Raw genomic sequence first — 20,898 nt, 5'->3', positions numbered from 1 at the left:
TATTTTCAGAATAGACGCCTGTGATGGAGGGTGGGTTCTGGGTTCTGCAGTTGAAATTCAAATATTTGACAGAAGGACTTTTCAGTTGAGATGATCTCTCAGTCAGACAGGGAGAGCAGTAGATAAAGGTAGGGAGGAGACCAAGACGTCAATCACCTGAAGGGTTAGCTTCTGTCAGGTTCACCCCTGAGGTTCTCCTCAACATCAGAACTAATGGCCCAAGGAGACAGGAGACAGGACAGCCCCTGACGTCTTTAGCCTTCAAGGGCAGGTTGTGGATGAATCTCCAGGACATTGATCCTCTCATGGAGGGTTTCCATCGATTGATCGATTATTTCTTCAAATATCTTTTCAGGTAGAAAAGACTCTGCAAATAGGTCCAAACCTTGACAATGTTAACATCTACAACAGAGCCTGAAAAACCTCCTCAGGAATTTGGAGGACCTTCATGTGGACAATATTGCGTCAGCGTCAGAATGAGCACTTGATGAGATGGTCCTCCAGGAGGCGCTCCTCTCTTGCCATAGTCCTCCAGGTGGAGAATGTGTAGAGTTGGAGAGTTGCCTATGAGACCTGTCAGTTAAACGGCTGCCACCATCTTCTGTAGCGACCTGGGAAAGTAACATCTTGCCTTCTGTCTTTTGGCCTCCAGCTGAGCGAGGTCGAGGTGAACGGGCAGATTGAGCAGGTGTGCGAGCAGGTCTACAGTGAAATGCAGGCGCAGGCCATGGAAGCCGCCATGGACAGCATGGACGCCATGGACACCCTGCCCATGCCTGGATGCTTCCGCATGAGGAGCCATAGCTATGTGAGGGCCATCGACCAGGGCTGCTCCGGAGATGAGGAAGGAGAGGGAGGGAGGCCTCTGCTCCTGCTGCCATCTTCTCCGCCTCGCACATCGGCCACCACCGTCAGGACCATCCAGAGCAGCACAGGTAGGTCTCATATGGCCCCTGTGTACTGGGAGCCCATCTTCAGTTCTGAAGGTTGAGATGTTGGGTTGGTGGTTCTGCAGGAAGCACCTCCTGACTTGAGACACCTGGTACCAAAGTTCAGGACTCCGTTCTCCTGCTTTATAAACCTGACAGGTTCCCCAGAGGAACTCCTGATAGAAGCCTGTCTCCTCCCAGATGGAGTTTTATGTTGACATTCAACATTTGAGCTAAAGGTGCCTGAAGTCAGTGAGTCCAGGTTGTCTCCATCTTCCATCTCCATCCCACCTTCTGCTGATGGATCTGTATTGGTTCAAATCCCATCGTATCCTTCCGTTTTTGTTTGCATCGCAGAAGCTCTGGATGTTCCAGGGGTCATGCCAGGGGTCATGACAGGTTGCTGCGTGTGTGTGTATGTGTGTGTGTGTGTGTGTGTCTTGTGTGTCTTGTGTGTAGGTGTGAGTGTGCGTTCAGTCACGGTCCGATTCCACGCTGTTATTTACTCTCTGTCAGAGCTGTGTTCTCACACTCACTCACTCACTCACTCACTCACTCACTCACTCACTCACTCACTCACTCACTCACTCACTCACTCACTCACTCACACACAGCAGAGCAGAGAGCTAATCTGCTGGTCCTCCTCTGAGGTCTCCAGAGCGGCCGCGGGGAGTTGGAGTTGACGTTCCAGGACGGCCTTTATTCTCCAAGAGCTCTGCTGAAGATGACCTACATTCTCCGCTCCTCTGGGGATTCACTCACACACACACTGCACAGTAGGCGTGGGGCTCTTCTTCCAGATGAGTGGAGATGGTGCTGATAGATGGTGCTGTGCCGTCCACTGACCCGCAGCCATTTTTCTCCACGGGACCAGAATGCTTGCTCCTCTATCTTTAATTGTCTGCTCAGAGAACAAACTCCTGACAAGCGCAGAAAAGGTCTAGCAGATCTTCAGGGCTGGTTCTTCTGCTTTTTGAATCATGTCTTGAACTTCAGCCCATGGATATGAAGAATCTTCACATTCCTTCTTCTTCTCAGGAAGTTCTGCCCCATGTGGGTTTTAGATGTGAAGAACATGGTCACCTTTGCAGACGTAGAAGATGTCTTTCTCCATTTTCTGATGGTTTACTAAATTATTGATTGCCATTTTCAAGTGAAAGTCCAGAAGAGAACCAAGTCCTGAAGATGATGTCTCCATCGTTCACTTCAAGGTAGACCTGCAGGTTTTAGCCCTCCCAGAAGGTCACCCAGAAGGTCCTTGTTCTGACCAGAGGTGAAGGTAGCTTTAGATTCTTGCTGGTTTTGTTTCCAAGCCTCTCACTTCATGCATTCTAAAGTGGAAAAGTCAAAAGCAAACAAATGAAACCTCTTAGTATCTCTCTGGAGCCTTGCAAGAAAACCATCAGAGTGTGGAACATCGTTGGGGGGATTTATGGTCCATCCTGTCCCAGGGCTGTCTGCAGACGCTTGTGTGAAACATCCCAGCACATTCAATGAGGAGCACCGATCTCCATCTGTAACCAGTGACTTTCCGAAGGACCACCCACCTCCTGCTGGAGAAGCTCCAGTCACTGAGGAGGAGCTTCCTTTCTCAGCTGCTTTCAGTCGCTTAAAATCTCCCATCAATTTGATCTGGGGCATTTTCCAACCTATGTTTGGTGCACGTTTGGAGGCTGGGGTGCTCTCCAAGGAGGAGAATTTGGGCCAGACGACCCTGTCCAGCAGGGACTGGAGCTCAGACAGTCCGCCAACCTGCAGCTGAAGGAGGTTTAAGCAGACTTCTGAGCCATGGTGCTCCTGGACAGGCCACGCTCCCATCTTCCTGGTGCTGCATCTTCTCGTGGCACGAGGCACCAGACCTACTGTCACCCCTGGCTCAGCCCCTTTGATTACTGGGTTCTCTCTAGGTTCCCCTGCCTAGGTTCTCTTAAGGTTCTCCTGCAATCTGGAAACAGTCAGGAGGCTCATTGCAAAGTCAACAATTGATGCATTCATTTTCAGGGCTTTAGAACCTTTGAACAGAGTCTGTAGAAATGAGCAGATCACTTCTTCTTCTGCTGGAAGAGCTTGTGGAACAGACATCCAGAGGATGAAGCTCCTACGGTTGTCTTAGAGGAGAATGTTCTGAGGGGTGAAAAAGGAATGAAGTTTCTCATGTCTCTTGGGGATCTCGGGTTAGAACCAGGAGTATCAAGAAGACTACGTGGGAGAGGGGGTGTCAGAGGAGTTCTTCTGGAGGTAAGGCTGATCTGACCAGCTGATGAGCTTCCGTACCGTCAATCACCTCCTCACTGTTAGCTTTCCACTAGGCTCTCCTGACAACTGGAAATGCTGGACATCAGCTCTAATTGTGGGTCTTAATCATCAGCGGAGGAGAAGGATGCAGCAACCTTCTCAGCTCTGGGTGATGGAGCAGCATCTCCTCCGTTAGACGGATCTGATCTGACAACCGGCCGCTAAGAAGAACAGGAAGTTACATAACTCCTGGGATCGTCTGAGTTCCACTGAGATCAGCTCTCAGCAGAGAACATTCAGTTCATGTCTCATGTCCAATTCAGAGATCCTTCAATGATCTGTCTCTCCAAGGAGAAATTGGAATTTTCAAACGCCAAATGTTATCAGAACATTGCCAAAATATTGTCTGGACATTGTCTGGGCCCACTATCAACCATTATCACCTCCATGTCTGGTCTGAAGATGACAGAACATCTCAGGAGGGTTGATAGATGAAGGAGAGCTTGACGAAACCGTGTGGAACCCTTCAAGCGCCTTGAAGACGTGGGCATTCTGTGGAGAACATGGCATCACACTATGTTTGGTGCTTGGGATGGCTGCCATCTTAATCAGTTAAGGTTCCAGTGAAAGATGTCTTCTGTGGGTCCTACTGTGTCCTGAACCGCATCTAGAACCTCATACAGAACATCAACCAGAACCAGCACAGAAGGTACACCTGAGAGAACTCTGGACTGTGGAAATCGGTTTCTCACAATACCTCCAGAGTGATAGTGAAGGTTACCACTTCATAGAGACCCAGACACCACGCCAGCGAACCAGGCCGATCCAGTCTGACGGAGAATCTTAGAGAATCTACACCTCCAGGAGGCAAAAGAACCACAGCTCAGACTCACTTCTTTTGCTCAGGAGGACCATTCATGGTGGTCATCTATCACTTAACCTGGGGGTCCTGGCCATGTATGTGACTCTCTTTCGTTCTCTCTCTCTCTTTCTCTCACTCACTCACACACTCACTCACTCACTCACTCACTCACTCACTCACTCACTGTGCACCCCCGAAGGCCTAGGAGGTTGGAACATCTGAAATTGTGAAGTTTGACGTGGAGTTGAACCTGCCTCATGTCCAAAACTTTCCTGAAGACCCTCCTCCTCCCACACCTCCACCTCAATCATCAATGAGCTCCAGCCATCAGCCACGGGTGGGTGAGGTGTGACAGCAGCTGCTGGCGGAACCTCCTCTGAGCTCACATTGAAGGTGGAGGTCCGTGGGAGGAGGTGCTCGGGAGAAGAAGAACCCGTGGACCCTGAGAAGGATGAGACATGGAACCCTCAAAGATGTCCATCAAAGGAGATCTGCTTTGCTTGTTGTGGTGAGCTCAGGATATAAACACGAAGAAGACCGATAGAGCGAGCTCATCAGGAGAAACAACCTGAAGACCATCACATGAACATCACCATCCACAATGGAGTGAGTTCCCTCTTGTGGTTGAACATGGACACTGCAGATAAATCCACAGCCATGGTGAAAGAACCAAAGAAGACAAGTTCCTGGATCAGGATCCAGACCAGAGAGAACCAGAAGGGGGTCTGAAGTCCAGCTGGTTCTGGTGGACTGGTTCTCCTGGTTCAGAACCCAGATCAGATGGAGGACTGGTTCTCCTGGTTCCTCTGTATCACAGATCTGATGACAGCTCTGGTGGAGTGGAGAGCATCGGTGTTGGATCCTGTGGTTTCCCTGAGAGGCCTTCAAGGACCCTTCAGATGGTAAGGATACCTGGATGAGGGACACACCAGGAACAGCGATCCATCAGGGAAACATATTCAAAGAGGGAGAACGTTGGTATCTGCAACAGAGAAGAACCTCGGGCTAATGGACAGGAAGAGAACGGTCCACATTCAGAGACAGAGCATCAGAAGATGTTTGAGTCTGCATGAGTAATCTAAGGACACTTCAGTGTCTGAGGCCCGGGGGGGGGGGGATAGGAGAACGGGTGGAAATGTATGAAGACCGAGATAGCCCACTGAGGAAAGGGTGGAGCAAGGAGGTCAAGAACCTCCATCGGAGAACACACACACACTCACACACACACACACACACACACACACACACACACACAAACACACACACACACACACAAACACACACACCAGTCAAGCTGATGTCTGTGCCCCTCCAGCGCTGCTCTGCTGACAGAAAAGAACCGAGGAGGACCTGCCCTGACCTTGTCTACAGCTTGTGTGGAACCCCAGATTCTGCTGAAACACTGAAAATGTGACAGGCAGACTGTGTGTGTCTGCCCACACACACACCACCCCCCCAACACACACACAGCTGCTTTTGACAGGTGTGTGTGTGTGTGTCCTGCTGCAGTGTCCTCCTGCATCACCACCTACAAGAAGACCCCCCCTCCAGTGCCCCCCCGGACCTCCACCTGCTCAACCGCCTCCAAGCCCTACATCTCCATTACGGCCCAGAGCAGCACTGAGTCTGCTCAGGTAGGAGTGTGTGTGTGTGTATTTGTGTGGGTGTGTTTACTCCAAAATCTTCTGCCTGGGTTATCTCCATGTTCTCTTGCTTGAGTTCTCCTCCATGTTCTCCTGCCTGAGATCTCCTCCAAGTTATCCTGCCTGGGTTATCTTTGTGTTGTCCTCCCATGGTTCTCTTCCATGTTCTCTTGTTTGGGTTCTACATCTGCAACTCTGTCCTGTCTGGCCCTCAGCCCTAAACCCCTCCCCCATTGTATCTCCAGGATGCCTATATGGAAGAGGAAGGTCCACGGGGGGACATGACCATCCAGTCGGGCCTCAGCAACTCCACGGAGAGCATCGACAGCATGAAGGCCCTGACGGCTGCCATTGAGGCGGCCAACGCCCAGGTGGGACCCGCGGGGCGGAGCAGCCTTGGGCAAGACCTTGACCTTATGGTGACCCCAACCTTCTGCCCCTGCAGGTCCATGGACCAGCCAGCCAACACGTCAGCAGCAGTACTATGACTGGGTCACCCCCGGTCCTCAGCAGGGGCCTGGGGATGGAGGAACATCGGGAGGACTTCAGGAGTGACACACTCAGGAAGGGCAAGTGTCTGTCCATCGGCATCCAGGTAAACCAGGTGGTGGGGAGCAGGTTCTTCTTGGGGGGCCTGAGGTTCACCTGCTCAACCCTTGGCAGATTCATGGAGATCAATGATGGATTCTTCATTCGCTCAGAAGGAAGGATTAACTCGCTGACATGAATGTATGCCATTTCTTCCGCAGGTGGATGGACCAGAGGAGTTGCAGGATCCTGAAGATTCTTCCAAGTTCACCTCCGTGGGCGTGCAGGTGGAGGACGACAGAGGGTATGTTGCTCAGGCTGGAGGGTTGATGTTTTGATGCAGGTTGTTCAGAGCTCACTGGCTGCGGCCGAGGGGCTGGAACGCTGGATCTTCTTCCTACATCGACCTGTAGTTTGGGGCCTCTGAGCCTGTCAGTTCTGATCCAACCTTTGCCAGACTGACAGAGTGAATGATGGAGAGGCCCAGATGCCCTTGCAGGCCGTGGCTTTGTCCCTTATATCTCCATGAACACATGGACCCAGGTATTCCAAGGGAAGACCTTTGGTGAGTAGAAAGCAGTCTAACCCTGGTGTCTGCTCCTCAGGTACCGACGCTTCCAGCGCTCCAACAGTGTTACAGCAGCTGTACAGGTGAGCTCCTTACTCCTGGTCCTTCTTCGCACCTGAACGATTCCTCCCAACCCACTGCTTCTTGGTCAGGGCTAGAGAAACAGTTGTATAAAAGTTGGTAAGTTTCACCAGAGAAGGCCCTTAGACGATTAGCGACACCATTGCTCTAGAAGAAGGAAATCCCGATCCATCAGATCAGAAGCAGTGGAAGTCTGGATCCGATGGCTAAACACTGAAGGTGTTTGTGCAGCCTGTAGAAGATATGATGTTTGGGTCAGAGATCTTTTTAAAGAAGCAGTCCAAAGAAACCTAAGGAACATTGAGGACCATTGCACCGCTGTCTCCAAACATTAACCCTTTACAGGCATTGACATTGACCAGGGACACCTCATTTTCATTCATTTATTCATTCATCCATACATTCCTTCCTTAATCCATTCATTAACTCATTCGCTCATTTATTTATTCATTTAAACATCCATTCACCCATTCATCAATTCATTCATACATTCATTCAGCCATTCATCAATTTATTAATTGATTCACCCATTCACTCATCCATTCATCCATCCAATCCATTCATTCATTCACTCAACCATTCATTTATCCATCCAGTCATCCATCCATTTGCTCATTACCACCCATTCACCCATCCTATCATTCATAGGTTCATCTGTTCATGGGGTTTGAAGCATTTTCCCCTGGCCTCCAGGCGGACCTGGACCTCCCGGAGCTTCTGGACACACCCCTGGTGTCCCCAGACAGGGAGGTGGACCTTCTGTCCCGTCAGTACTCTCGAGACGCCTGCACGTCCACAGTGAGCATCCAGGGCTCAGGGAACCACTACCATGCCTGCGCTGCTGACGAGTACGAGGACGCTAGCTTTGACCCGTCCATCCTGCCCCCCCCTGACCCCTGGATTGACAGCGTCTCCGAGGAGACCCTGGACGGAGGGTTCAGCACCTCTACCATCCTGGAGGTAGGTCCGGCGTGTGTGTGTGTGCATCACCATGCAGAGACTGAGGCTGCATTTCAGGGGCTTCAGGATGAAGAACATTGACCTCATTCTGCACCGTCATGGTTTTTCCTCAATCAAGTTCACCAGAAACCTCTTTCCAGACCTTATTATCTTCGTCCAACGTGAGATCGCAGGTCTTCACCAGATGGTCTGACAGCAGGGCTGATCTTCTCTAACTGACTTTGACTCAATCTGTCCTCCAGGCTGATTGGCCTGAAAGCAGTACCTTCAGCGTCTGCAGCCTGGTCAAGGCAGCTCCTTTCTCCTACAGCCATTTGGAGCTCTTTGGATTCACTCTTCATCTCATTCTAAGTCCCACTTTTCAGGGACCTCTGGAGGCCCAAGAGGCTTTTGAGCCTGGTCCTTTGGAAGTCCTTCAAATACAGCAACTCATGGTCTTATCCTCACACACACACACACACACACACACACACACACACACACACACACACACACACACACACACACACACACACACACATTTCTGAAAGTGAGCTGAGATGATAATAAACCGAAGGGGACCTCGAAGTTAGATAAAAGAAGGCTGGTCCAACGTTAGGAGGCACTGAGCTCAGATCATCAGTGGTTAATTGGAGATTCAAGGCTCTACTAATGGACGAGGTTTTATTTGTATCTTCATCCCGCTGATGTTCTTCGGGTGCTTTTTTCTTGAGGTTCACCTGTTTCCACAAGGTGCTCCAGGGGATCCATTCAGAGAAGGTTTCCAGAGGATGGACCACCTCCAGATGATGGACCTCCTGGAGTCACTCACGGCTCGGTCTCTCTCTGCAGGTGGTGCAGAGGTCAGTGTGTCAGAGGGATGGGCGCTGGTTCCTGAAGCTTCTGCAAGCCGAGACGGACCGGATGGAGGGCTGGTGTCGGCAAATGGAGATGGACCAGCAGCAGAATGACCTGCCCGAGGACAGTATGTCTCCACCTCCACCACCACCACTACCACCACCACCTCCTTGCTCCTTTGAGGGGGCTCTGGTTTGCATGGATGAGTCTCCTTTGCTAGGGAGATTCAAAAATATTCTGGATCAGGCATGAGATGTGGCTGTATTTCGTGGAGGTCCTTCTTCTGGGAAATACAGAAGAATCTTTAGCTGGCTTCCATAGAAATTGGTCACCAACATTCAAAGAACCCAGCTTGAACCTTCACATTCAAACAGGAAGCTGTCAGCGGTTTGAATCTGAAGGTCTTCAGAGGAGAAACAGCTAGTCATCATCAGCCATTGGTCTTGTGGGGCCTCAGTGACGACAAACATTGATCGACTGAGAACCTCAGGTTTTCTCTCCTAGAGAGAACCTGAAGGCTTCATGACATGGAAATACAAAGAAGGCCCTCCCAATTTCTACTCAGAAGTCCAGACCAGTTGAGATGTTCTTCACAGCTGAAGCCCATCCCCAGGGCTGATGTCATGGTCTCCTGTGAGGTTCATAGGAGCAAGAGGATGAAACCGTGTGTCTGTTTGCAGTTCTGGGGAAGATGAGGAGCGCCGTGGGGAGCGCGCAACTCCTGATGTCCCAGAAGTTCCAGCAGTTCAGGGAGCTGTGTGAGGAGAACCTGGTGAGTACCAACCACCTGTTGCCATGGTGATAAATCAGATGGCCTGTGTGGCCCTGGCCTTTTCGCTATGGAGATGTCCTCCATCATCTTTTGAGGAACAAAGCGTCCAACCCGGCTTGATCATGTGACCCAGGGAACAAACAGGAAGTACAACTCACAGCATGCTGGTGGATCTCGGACAGCCAATAGGAGGCTCCGAACCCATGATGCAGTCTCTGACGACCAATAGCAGGAAGGTATCAGGGGTGCAGGTGGTGCTTAGCTTCACTTTGAGATGGATTTTCATGACATTAAATGTGTAAAGATGGATAGATTGGACATTAGCTACATACAGATTCTACATATATACACTGTATGTTTAGCATATTTGCATTAAGCATCACACTTTATGCATGTATACCTATGACATTATCTACATATATGCATTATGTATGTATACATGAGACATGATACATCATGTATAAATACATTTTACATTATCTAATATACATCATACATTATGCATTATACATAAATACATTAAACATGTCATCTACATATATCATACTGTATACCAATATAATTTTAATTAGCCACATATATGCACTAGACATTAAATGTAACACATATATACATGCATACATATAGACATTGTCTACATGTAAACATTGCTTTTTATATCTTTAACAAACATATATTTGTAAATATATGTGTATATATGTATGGTGTCATTCAGATGCAACTCCTCCTTGGAGAACTTCTTTCTCCACATAAGAGGACAAGTTGAGTTTTTACCAAAAAGTTCTATTTTGATTTCATCTGACCATAGGACATTCTCCCAATCCTCTTCTGGATCATCTAAATGCTTTATAGCAAACTCCAGATTGGCCTTGACATGTACTGGCTTAAGCGGGGGGCATATCTGGCACTGCAGGATTTGAGTCCCTGGCAGCATAGTGTGCTACTGCTGGTAGCCTTTGTTACTTTGGTCCCAGCTCTCTGCAGGTCATTCACTCAGTCCCCCTGCGGGTTCTGGGATTTTTGCTCACCGCTCTTGTGATCATTTTGACCCCACAGGGTTAGATCTTGCATGAAGCCCCAGATTGAGGGAGATTATCATTGGTCTTGTATGTCTTCCATTTTCTTATAATTGCTCCCACAGTTGACTTCTTCACACCAAGCTGCTTATTGTAGATTCAGTCTTCCCAGCCTGGTGCAGGTCTACAATTTTGTTTCTGGTGTCCTTTGACAGCTTTTTTGGGTTTTGGCCATAGAGTAGTTTGGAGTGTAACGGTTTGAAGGTGTCTTTTATTCTTATAACCAGTTCAAACAGGTACCATTAATACAGGTAACTGTCACGGGTCGGACTCAGGCAGGGAACCACACCTTCAAGGCTGAAATCAGGGTTTGAGCTCTTTAGGCAGGCAGGGTGTCGCTGGCAATTCCCTGGCCCCGAGACAGAGTCGCACAAGGCTGGGTCTCACCAGGCTGGGTTGCAGGCAGGGTGTCTCAGGAAGGCAGGGTTGCAGGCAGGGCGGCAGGACAGGTCACGGCAGGATTTCCGGAAGGATCTCAGGCAGGGTTACAAGAAGGGCCCCACAATCCTTCAGCCCTGGGACCTCCAGTCGATCCTTCCTTCGAGCCTTCTTGATCCCTTGTGAATTCCCCGGCCGTGAGCAGCGCATGCTGCTGCTCTTTATGGGGCTGGGTAATTAGCGGCAGCTGGTGCAGATTGCCAATTTGATCCAGCCGTGTCAGACCCTGACAGTAACGTATGAAGGACTAAGGCACTTTTTACAAAAGAAGTTACAGGTCTGTGAGAGCCAGAAATCTTGCTTGTTTGTAGGTGACCAAATACTTATTTTCCACCATCATTTGCAAATAAATTCTTTAAAAATCAGATGTGATTTTCTGGATTTTTTTCTTCACATTCTGTCTATCATAGTTGAAGTGTAGCTATGATGAAAATTACAAGCTTCAATCATCTTTTTATGTGGGAGAACTTGCATAATTGGTGGCTGACTAAATACTTTTTTGCCCCACTGTATGTAGAAAAAGTCAAATGTCCATATATATGATTAACGTATATACATAGATGTAACACTTGATCCATGATCCCCATTAATACATGATGTTGGACATGTCTGGTGTAGGAGATGGAGCAGTTGGCTCCTTTGGTTTTGGGTTCAATGTGGCACCTTTTGTGACAAGTGTCTGACAGATGAATCCCCCCACTGACCCCCCGTCTGAAACATCTCTGCCCCACAGAACCCGAACGCCCACCCCCGCCCGGTCTCCTCCGACCTGGCCGGCTTCTGGGACATGCTTCAGCTGTCCATTGAGAACATCAGCCTGAAATTTGATGAGCTCCACCAGCTGAGGGCCAATAACTGGAGGCCCCTGGATACCCCTGAGAGGAAGGTAGGTCCTTTCACTTGTCTCCAAGCTTGGACCTGAGCATTGTCAGACGATCCTCTCGGACCGACTGGGGGTTCTCATGTTCTTCACTGCTGCGCTAAACATCTCTGCATCCGCTGTCATAAGCTCTTCATCCTGTCACCAGGTGCTCCATGAAGGCGTTGGGGTTAAGTAATCAGATTACTTACAGCGCATCGTTTGTTTTGTCTCATCTCCTGCTTTGTCCAGACCTTCAGCTCAGCCTTTAGCTGCTTCGGGACAAGCTTCTGCTTCCCAGAATATTCAACACAGATTGGTTTGTCCACTGGGTGGTGCAGCAGAGTTAAGTTATCTGGGGGGAGGGGCTAATGTGGCAGGTTCAGGTGGGGGAGGGGCTGATGGTGAAGACCGCATCTGCTCTGAGGCTCAGCCTCGCACCTCCCTGTCCAGGAGGATCTACTGGCTTCCTTAAGGAGCTCCTCAAACTGACTGTAGAGGAATTTAGGCGTGCGTGAAGGTACGGGTGCAGCTGCTTTGTTCTCATCCCTCTTGGTCCTGGATTTGAAGGAGCCCCTGGGAGATGGACATTCAAGGTAAGACCTCTGCTGCAAACCACCCCTGTCCAGAGTTGAGGTCCTGAACCTATTTCAGAAGGTCTTGTGGCAGTGATGATCATTCTGAGGGACATTCTTCTGTATTCTGGGTGGATCTGGAGATCTGCTGTCCTCCTGACTGCTGCTTCAGATGGCTCCATGCTCTCATCCGATCTCTTCCCTCTGTTTCTTTGTGTTGACAGTGAAGGCGCTTGCAATCCACCATCAGCCACCAGCTCCTCAGGGCCTCCTCGCCCTGGGCCTCCTCATGCATCTCCTTCATTCTGTCTCTCCTCTCCTCCTCCTCCTTCCTTCCTCCCGCTGCCCACCATCTCCTCACCACTTGTTGCTTGGTGTTGTGTGTCTTCTGGCTGTTGTCACCAATGGAGGTTCTTCACCCACACACACATGATCTCCATCCATAGACACAGAGGGAGGAGAAGCTGAAGAACAAACCCTGCTCCTTCTGTTGATCAGAGATACTTGTGAGGAGACCTGGAGGTCCTGGTCACATAAAGGATTGCACCCACTGGTGTCCTAAAACGGAAGGTTCTCCTTCCTAATCTGAATTTCACCACTGTTACTTCCCACGATCCTAATCCCAATCCCTGATGTTCTACTGGGATCTTAAGAAAACCTCAGCAGACCCAGACAGACTTTGGTTGATGTTCCCACCAATCATTGCAGACAAGAAAAGCATGATTTTCTTCTCAATTGGCCAGATCCAAACTAGTCTAGATGATGAAGATGGCAGTTCTGGACTGCCATCAGAACCCCGGCCAGGCCAAGGACCAATCGACTTTGCCTCCCGATTCCCTGACCATTCACAAGGAGCAAAGAGAACCCAGAAACACCCCCTGGATGGACAGCTTCAGGAATTTGGTCTCTGAAACAAACCCTGTAATCTGATTGGCTGTTGGGGCAGGTACAAGCATTACTCCTGAAGCTCTGGAGAAGCTGAGAATGTGGTTTGAATGACAGAACTTGGAGACTCAGAAAAGGAACCAGAATCCTGGTCTGGTTAAATCCCCAAACACAGATTTGAGATGATTCTAGATGTTCTTCAGCTGAAAGAGCAGTTCCTCCTCCTCACTGAGAACACACACACACACACACACACACACACACACTCCTGTGTTTGTCCTGGAATGCCCCTCAGGAGCGGCGCCCCCCCCCCCCCGGTGCCCAAGAAGCCACCAAAGGCGCCCCCCCACCCCCCACTGGCCCGAGACCGCTCCCTGGAGAGCTCGGAGAAGCAGCGGCAGGAGGCCAGGAAGAGGCTGATGGCGGCAAAGAGGGCGGCGTCTGTCCGGCAGAACTCAGCCACGGAGAGTGCGGACAGCATCGAGATCTACATCCCAGAGGCCCAGACACGCCTATGAGAGGACACACACACACACACACACACACACACACACAAACACAAACACACCCACACACCCACAGACACACACATACAAAAACTGGCACCTTTGGATCCATCCAAATCTCACAGGTGGACCTTCTCAAAGCACAGACATCTTCTGCCCCTCCCGATGCCCAAAGGAGCTCCAGCTGTCTGAGAGGGCAAAAGGTCCCCAGACCAAACTCGCTCTTAAGAGGAGTTCCATCAACGGGCCTTGAGTTTGGAGGGATCCAAACTGAACCAGATGGGCAACACACACACACACACACACACACACACACACACACACACACACACACACACACGTGTCTCTGAGGACTGGCAGGAGTTTCTTCCAGGCAAGTTGAACTCAGCAGGGTCATGGTCGGGTCTTCTCTCCTCAGTGGACCTCAGCAGAACCTCAGCAGCTCCCTGGTTCGTCTTATTTTTTGAAGCTGTGACATCACTTCCAAGGACAATTCTGTTGTTCTCCTTCAACCTCCAACCTTGCGGTTGCTCTTGGTGAGCCTTTTGGACGGTCTGAAGTCCATGAGGTGGTATTAAGTTCCAACCTGTTGCAGACAGGAGCAGGAAGTCCATCACACCACCTGACCACATGACTTCTTGACCATGGGCTCATGTGACGACCTGACTACATGACCTCCTCCACCTCCTGGTGCTCCTCCTGCAGCCAGTGGGACTTCCAGAGGAGAAAACCTTCAGCAGGATGCTCCTCAGGAAGAACATCACCTTGAACATCACACACCGTGTGTGTGTGTGTGTGTGTGTGTGTGTGTGTGTGTGTGTGTGTGTGTGTGGGGGGGGGGGGGGGGTCTTAGCTGTTGCTACCAAACCGACACAGATTGAATCTAATTCTTTAAATGTGGCCGCAGTGATTGCTGATTCATATTATAAGTATCGATTAGTCTTGACTGATTGATGATGATGATTATTGATAGTTATTGGTGGCTATGATCATTGATTATTTATAGTAATTAATGACTAACAGTGATTGATTATGATTAAAAAATAAGATAAGTCAATACTTAATTGATCCCCATCGGGGAAATTCGTTAATCGATCGTCAATCGATCATTATCAGTTAATGGTGATCATTATCGATAAATTCTTTTATTTGTCCTGCAGTAGGGGAATAATTGTTGAGTATTGATCGTTGTCAAGGATTCCAGATGATTATTGATTAGTATTTATTGATGATCACTCATGACTGATGAGTCCCTGCTTCCAAAGGCCTAGCGTAGCTTTAGCCCACAGATTTTAATCCCTGGTTCTCTGCCTGCACGAATTCTTTATGTGGAACAAGGTTCTCCGGCTGAGATTCAAGCCCTGCCCCCTCAGGGGCTGCAGGGTGGTGGACCAGGATGTAGTACCAGTTGTTGGTTCTCCTGGTACTGGCGGAGAACGACACCTGGTTGACCATGCCCCCATTGTTCAGAGGCCTCCGTGAGCACAGGGAACCCAGGGGAACAAGCCGAAGGGTTGCTGGTCCATTTCCAGCACCATGTGGTCCTGGTCCAGCCTGTCCCCACCTCAGGATATCCCTCCTCCCATATTTGGGTCCATGTTCTACAGCCCTGGGTCTCACCCGAGATCTGAGAACCCACCTGCTGGGTCCCATGTTCTCAACTCTGCTGGGGTTCTAGACACTGCTGTCCATCATGTCCACCTCCGCTTCAGTCTCAATGGTCTTTCTGGAGACTGAAGTTTCCAGAGGAACCTCCATAGACCTGCTGCCAACCATGGAGATTGTGTGAAACTTCTGATGGACCTGCACCAATTTTTCACCACCCTCTTGAAACCTTCAGGCTGGCGTGTGTCAGTGATGCTGCACTCAGAGCAGATCTTGTGTTTCAACTCTGTGATCTCCTGGGAATGACGTCACTTCCTGTCAGACGTGAACCTGGAGAAGACACACCTCCAGGGAGGAAGTTCAGAGCGACTGCTCTGCTTTATGGGAACTTCTCAGTACGCTCTGAGGAATGGCATGAGGTCTGAGGATCCCAAAACAAAACCCAGAACCAAGAACAGGTCCCAGTGGTCCAGTCACATGCAGACTATTGATCCCAATCACCGTCAGATTATTCATCACAGATTTTCAGTTGCAATCACATTATCGATCACAAGCAGATTATCAGTCGCAATCAGATTATTGATCCGAAACAAATTATTAATCACAATGAGATGATTGATGATGATTGATGATGGGGTTGGTACTAGAAATCAAACAGAACCAGATGGGAAATTTATAAATGTAAATATAAATATAGAAGGATGACAATATAAATCTATATATATATGAATATATATATATATAATGTGAATTGAAATAGGAATATAAATGTACATTTCTAATCATCTGAACTTTCCTTTCACCTATCAGATAAGTTCTGATTTCACCGATCAGACCAATTAGTAACAATCCAGTCAAGGCAGTGATGTGATAAATAAATTATTCATAATATATCAATTCAGACTAGATCGGAAAAATCACTGTGTGTATTTTTGCCTTTGGCCACTGGAGGGCGGTAGCACACAGGCCTGCAGATTGGCGTAGTTTATGTTAGATTACATTAGATTACATTCATAAATGGGATTAAATTATCATTTAGAATCTTTATGTTCATTCCTGAATAGATTATTTCAGACAGACACACACGCAGACTCAGTCCATTCAGTCCTGACCTTGCTATCCCCATTCCTGCTCCCGCTGGAGCGCATGGTGGTTCCAAGTTCTAGTGGCGGTTCCCCGGTTCTACTGGTTCATGGGGACAGTTTGTATCTGATCAGAACTGGGAGCCTCAGAGACGCCATGAAACGTTTACTTCTTCAGAGGTCCGGGTCCAGAGCCAGGATCTGCTCAGGTGTGTGTGTGTTTGTGTGTGTGTGTGTGTGTGTGTGTGTGTGTGTGTGTGTGTATGTGTATGCGTGTGTGTGTGTATCTGTGTGCGTGTGAGACCAGGAGCTGGTCTGCTCAGAATACTGGCCTCCCCTGTGGTGGCCATGTTCTTCATGAAAGTATTCTGTTTTCAAATTTGTCTTTTGTAAAGATTACCTGTGTGTGTGTGTGTGTGTGTGTGTGTGTGTGTGTGTGTGTGTGTGTGCGCGGTCAATTTTGTACAGCATCTGATTACCTCTGTGTTTAAATGACAGTGAGCCATATTTGATGTGAAACCCCTTGTTGTCACGGAAACAGGGCCATATGGACATGTCTTCTGTTCTCCAGTAGCAGGTCCACGCTGTGTGTTTGGGAAGAGACAGAGGAACTTGGGGAATGTGATGGGTTTTAACCTCCTTATTCTGGAGCCGAACATGTGGGAACCGCTGAACGTTTTGACTTTGGTCTCCAAAAAAAGCTGCAACTGGATAAAGCTCTTAATCCATCAGATTTGAATTTCTGTAATCCAGATGTAAGGAAACATCTCAAACACACCAGACTCTGTGGAGAATCCTGCTCCAGACTCTGATTCCTGCCTGGTGATAAGACATCAGCTTATACCCTGAAACTAGCTTTGACCTGAGCCCGAGCTCATGTTCATTGTCCTCATCATCATCGAGATATCTGAGGGTTTCTTCTCATAGATTACACTCAAATCAATGAGTCCATCATCTCCTACATTGATATTTGCTGTCTAACAGCCCAAGAGTTCCTGCCTCCTCCTGTGGGGTTCCGATTATCATCATGATGATCGAGTGAAACTCTGGAAACTCCAAGATGAATCTTCCTCAGGAAGAGGGGGATCTCCCAAACATGTGGTCTTCTACTCGGAGTGTGTGTGTGTGTGTGTGTGTGTGTGTGTGTGTGTGTGTGTGTGTGTGTGTGTGTGTGTGTGTGAGTGCGTGTGTGTGTGCGTGTGCATGTGCGCACACACGTCTCTCAAGTGCTTCCTGAGTGCTCTCTTCAGTTGGTAGCCTCCGGCCAGCCGAGTGTGTTCCCTGACGCATGCACACACTCCGTTCTGGATCAATATGTGGGCTTGCAGGTGTGGGTTTCTTTATTGTTTATTGATTAGGTATTGATCCATCCCGTGGCAGTGATCGCTCCTGCTCTTTGATCTTCTGTGTCGTGAAGAGATGAGTCTTTGTCCACAAATATTGGACAAAATATTTATTATGAATCCATAATAAAGTACCCATCAGCTCCTCCCAATCCACCATCCATCCATCCATCCATTGACTATGGAGTGATTGACTGTCACTTTTAGAGAATATAATCAAATGTTCACCTTTTCTTTTGCTGAAAGGTTCCCTTAAATTTCCCAGAATTCCACTGTGTTTCAACATGAACTTACATCAATCAAATAAATGGATCCCTTCAACATGGCTCTACTGCTCAGGGGACTTTTTCTGTGGCTCAGGGGACTTTTTCTGCGGCTTCGGTGACTTCTGTGGCTCAGGGGACTTCCTCTGCTGCTCCGGGGACTTCTTCTGCTGTTCAGGTGAATTTTGCTGCTTGGAGGACTACTTCTGTGGCTCAGGTGACTTTTGCTGGCGAGAAGAATTCTGCTGCTCAGGGGACAACTTCTGCGGCTCAGGGGACTTCTTCTGCTCAGAGGATTTCTTCTGCAGCTCAGGGGACATCTTCTGCTGCTCAGGTGAGCTGCAGAAGTCTCCTGAGCCACAGAAGAAGTCCCCCGGTGACTTCTGCTGCCCAGGTGGCTTTTTCTGAGGTGCCGTTGTTCTTGTAAACTCTTCTCAAATGACTTCTTCTGCTGCTCAAATGACATCTTCTCAGATGACTTCTTCTTTTCTAGAACTTCTTCTTTTCTTGGCAACTTCTTTTACAGGTGAATTGTTCTTCTCAGATGGATTCTTCTTCTCCAGGTGACATCCTTTGAGATTTGGGATCAGTTTTGTCAAACCATCCAATGACCTGTTGTCCCTCAGCAGTGGAGGAATACCCAGACGTGTCCCATATAGTTCCTCTTGTTGCCACTGGATGGCGCGATTTGAACAAAGCAGCGTGTCTTATATATAAAACTTAAATATAAAACTAAAACCTTTAAAAATGAAATATTATATAAAATCTATAATTATAGATGATAAAAACTATTTACAAAATTGATTAAATGCATCAAATTTTCGATTTTATCTTTCTATTTTGTCTAATTTTCAGCTCCCTGCTGCTACACTGAGTACTGGTGACACTATGGATACTAGATACAACGAGTAATATGACTTTGACTACTAGGACTGACAATAATAATAGTAATAATAATAATTGAGGGTATTTTAATCATTTAAAAGATAAAACTGTTTTCAACTCCTGCCAACGTTTTTTTTTTTCTCACAGAGAAATTGCGTCCCAATTTGTCCACCAGGGAGCGCAGGGCTGGTTTCTGATGGGTATTGATCGATGATTGATTGATTCATGGCTTTGGTCTTCTTCTCAGAGGGAAGCTTCACTGTTGAAAGGATGTCTACATGAGTTAATATTCATATTATTAATTTGATTATTATCATTGAATATTAGTATTAATAATATTTATAAATGTCGTGTTTTGTAACATTTATCTTTTTCAGAAGCCTTCTGCCAACAGGAAATTACCTCATTATCTTCCAAAGAAGCAGTCATCCAATCCTTACAGACATCAGAGAGGCCATCTGCTCCTGGACCTCCTCTGAGGTTCTCATGGATTTGATGGGAACCACTGCTCAGGATGAAACTGATGAACCTACCCTCATGGAAACCTGTCAATCAAATGGTCTCATGTTTGAACCTGTGGTCTGGTTTTGTGTCTCCGGTATGGACCTACTCAGGTCCAGGACAGGGATCTGAATTTGATCTCCAGGTCGATGACGTGTCACCAACTCGAGTGATTGGATGTCTCCTTGTGAGGTCACCAGGACAGAGGCACTGTTTCAGTGGGAGAGCTCAACCCTCCTGTTGTCCTCATTTTCTGTATACACCCTATGTCAATGACAGTGGTGGGTCATTTTGACCCGAGGACAACAGGGGGGTTTTAAGGGTCCGACCTGGCAGGTCACCCTTAGGGTTCTGGGTGCCCTGATTTGCAGGTGATGTTAGCGCGTGGTTGTAGACTAATCCCTGCTGAGGACCTCTCAGATGTTCTGAGGCTGGAGGTGGGTCTTGGTTCTGTCTTCAGTCCTCTGACCTTCTAGACAAACCCTCTCCACAAGGAGATAATTTTGACAAGAATTAACCCTAACCTGTAGGACTGAGAAGCTCCACAGATAGCAGTCGAAGGTCACATGACCCCTTGATGGTTTTGGGTCAAATTGACTGGAACCTCCACAGTCCTGGACTAGGGTCCCGGAGACCCGTCCTCGCTGAGAACATTGACTTTGCGGAGGGAAAAGACGCCAAACAAGGTCAAACAGGGGGTTTGGGCGGGGGGATCAGGTCGTCCAGGGGAGGGGGTCTGGGCGGGGGGATCAGGTTGTCCAGGGGAGGGGGTCCTGGGGGTCCTGGGGGGGTCTGTGGACGCGGGCAGACGACAGCTCGCAGAGAGGAAGGTGTTCCCCGGATCCCCACAGACAAGCAGACCCAGATAATCTGCTCAAATCCTGGTCAGCCAGAAACAGCCCCGGGCAGAGCTGGAGAAGGGCCAGCTCCGAGTCTCAGATTAACGCCCCGTCAATTAGAGCCAAGCAGATGAGTCAATTAACCCCCCCTGGACCCAGGGATTACCGTGGAGAGCTCAGTGTGTGTCCACTGGAAGGGGAAAGGACAGGGGCAGTGAGTCTGAGACCCTTCCCCTCCACCCTTCCACCCTCCCGCCCCCAATAGTCGTGGTAGTCCTTGTCATGGAAGCTGTCCGGATTCTAAAGAGTGGAGATCCTCCACTGGAGATCCGCTACCACCCTAGTAGCCCGAGGTACCACTTCCTTCTGTGGACACCAGAGGGACCCGTGGGCCTCCAGGACCGCTATGCTGTGTGGGAGCATGCAGCTGAAGACCAGCGGACCCATCAGACTCAAAAGGTCCATCAGGTGCCTGCCAAGCAGCAAGAGTGAAGGCCCGGAGCTACTGATCCAGTTGTTCAATTAGCGCTGAGTTAGCTTCCACTCATCCAGATGGATAATCCCCACAGACACAGATTACAGGATTACCACTCAATCTCCGTATGGGGATTAACCGCAGATCCAGT

General features: G+C 48.7%; 1 protein-coding gene across 1 annotated transcript in view; it reads left to right on the top strand.

The window, feature by feature from the left end:
* The window catches only part of dlgap1a (discs, large (Drosophila) homolog-associated protein 1a), a 41,094-nt gene extending 27,184 nt beyond the window's left edge, over positions 1 to 13,910 (top strand). Inside the window, 12 exon segments of the mRNA XM_086153412.1 lie at positions 653 to 935; positions 5,536 to 5,660; positions 5,915 to 6,040; positions 6,115 to 6,264; positions 6,419 to 6,501; positions 6,803 to 6,848; positions 7,540 to 7,806; positions 8,638 to 8,770; positions 9,324 to 9,415; positions 11,663 to 11,815; positions 13,544 to 13,552; positions 13,554 to 13,910. Coding sequence (XP_086009538.1) covers positions 653 to 935; positions 5,536 to 5,660; positions 5,915 to 6,040; positions 6,115 to 6,264; positions 6,419 to 6,501; positions 6,803 to 6,848; positions 7,540 to 7,806; positions 8,638 to 8,770; positions 9,324 to 9,415; positions 11,663 to 11,815; positions 13,544 to 13,552; positions 13,554 to 13,766 — 1,680 coding nt within the window. The 3' untranslated portion in view covers positions 13,767 to 13,910.
* The last annotated feature ends 6,988 nt before the right edge of the window (positions 13,911 to 20,898 follow it).

The sequence above is a fragment of the Fistularia commersonii genome, chromosome 10 (genome assembly GCF_037954325.1).
Source record: "Fistularia commersonii isolate RoL2024-O1a breed Wild chromosome 10, RoL_Fcom_v1.0, whole genome shotgun sequence".
Taxonomy (NCBI): Eukaryota; Metazoa; Chordata; class Actinopteri; order Syngnathiformes; family Fistulariidae; genus Fistularia; species Fistularia commersonii.
Note: the sequence above shows the minus strand (reverse complement) of the source record. Positions and strands in the feature narration are given on the sequence as shown.